The sequence below is a fragment of the Silene latifolia genome, chromosome 9, assembly GCF_048544455.1.
Source record: "Silene latifolia isolate original U9 population chromosome 9, ASM4854445v1, whole genome shotgun sequence".
Classification (NCBI taxonomy): domain Eukaryota; kingdom Viridiplantae; phylum Streptophyta; class Magnoliopsida; order Caryophyllales; family Caryophyllaceae; genus Silene; species Silene latifolia.
This window is the reverse complement of record NC_133534.1, coordinates 36,516,679-36,518,389: the sequence shown is the minus strand read 5'-3', so window position 1 is coordinate 36,518,389 and position 1,711 is coordinate 36,516,679. Positions and strand designations below refer to the sequence as shown.

General features: G+C 41.5%; 1 protein-coding gene across 1 annotated transcript; it reads right to left on the bottom strand.

Annotated features, from left to right (window-relative positions):
• Window positions 1–559: 559 nt before the first annotated feature.
• On the bottom strand, window positions 560–1,486 carry LOC141600868 (uncharacterized). Its single transcript, XM_074421125.1, has 2 exons — window positions 800–1,486; window positions 560–697 (listed from the first exon to the last, which is right to left on the bottom strand). The coding sequence occupies exons 1-2, from the start codon at window positions 1,484–1,486 to the stop codon at window positions 560–562; spliced, it is 825 nt and encodes a 274-aa protein (XP_074277226.1).
• Between the last annotated feature and the right edge of the window lie 225 nt (window positions 1,487–1,711).

Sequence of the window (1,711 nt, the reverse complement as noted above, 5' to 3'; positions counted from 1 at the left end):
GTACCTTTGGGAATCAGCGAGATGAGAGTAGAATTAACCTCTTTGAGTAATTTTCCAGTAGTAAAAAAATCAAGAACAGCTGCTGTAAAACTGCCCTTTATGATGGTCCAAGCATCCTTAAAAAACCCAGAGGTGTACCCATCAGGTCCAGGACTCTTGTTTGGATCAATTGAGAAAAGAGCAGCCTCAACTTCTTCAGGAGTGACAGGGTCAAGTAAAGCATGTCCCTCAACACCATTCAGACAGGGTCCATTCTGCATAATCAAATCATCAAAAGCCCTAACTGGCTCCTCAGTCCCAAGCAGGCCCTGATAGTACTCTAAGAAAGCTGTAGAGATATCAGCAAACTCAGTACAAATATTACCATGAATATCCACAACCTTGCTAATATGAGAAGAGTTCCTACGAGCAGCAATTTTGGAGAAGAAATAGGAAGTACTTGCATCTCCCATTTTAATATCAAAATCTTTAGCTCTTTGATAAGCAATACTAAGCTCAACGTTCTTCAACTGACAGTAGTCCTGACTTAAGATCCTCTCCTCTTGACTAAGATGGTGATTCATGGGATCCACCAAGCTTCTCCCCGACAAAGATGAAGCTGCTGGTGCACCTGACTAACACGTTCAGTAATGCTAGTATAACTAGCTTTGTGAAGATGCTTCAACTGGTACTTTATCTTTCTCAAATGTTGGACCATCTGATACATTGCACAACCTTTAACAGAAACCTGCCATTCTTTGCTCACTAACTGCTTAAACTGCTTGTGCTGCCCCTAACAATTAAGGTACTTAAAAGAAACTTTCCTGTGAGGATTACTTCCACCCAAAGAAATGACCAAGGGAGAGTGGTCAGAAATCCCTGGAGTAAGTGCCTCAACATAAGCATCAGGAAAAGCCAAGAACCAAGGAACATTGGCTAAACCTCTGTCCAGTCTCATCCATTTTCTATCAGCATGCTCCTGCTTGTTTGTCCAAGTATACCAGCAACCCTGAGTTTTAAGCTCCTCAAGTCCAGCATTGTTTATGGCCAAATTAAACTCATCCATTGCAGCAATATTTGGTGGGTCAGAGCTAATTCTTTCATCACTATTGCGAACACAATTCATATCACCCAGAATAAGCCAGGGAAGAGAGCTGCCTGATCTAGAAGAAAGGAAATCCCAAAGAGGAATTCTCTGTGCGGGGTGATTAAAACCATACACACAAGTAACCTCCATGGTGTGAGGTCCATAAGAGACAAGTAGGTGCATCCACTGACTACTACTATGTTGGCACTGGATAGTAATAGCAGAGTTCCTCCAAATGACCCAAAGTCTACCATTCAAGTGGGAAGAATAGTTATCTAAGATGTAAAACTGCTTAAATTTTTTCCTATGAAGAGTAGGAGCCTTATTTTTCCTAACCCGAGTTTCTACTATACACAGAATATCTAACTCAGATTTATTGAAAAAGGAAATAACCTCTGACTGCTTTATAAGCTTATTCATACCCCTAATATTCCATGTGCCAATCTTCATGGGGAGTGAAGTGGTGGTGGATCTTCTGCCTCACTAACTTCCTGTTCTGCCCAACTGATGGTACCAGGGATTTGAACCTTCTGAACAACATTATGCAACTTCCTAGTGACGAGTAAGGTACTAGTGCTGACACCAGACCCATCACCCCCATCCTCAGAATTAAGAAGACCAAACTGGTTTAATGAAACAGGAATT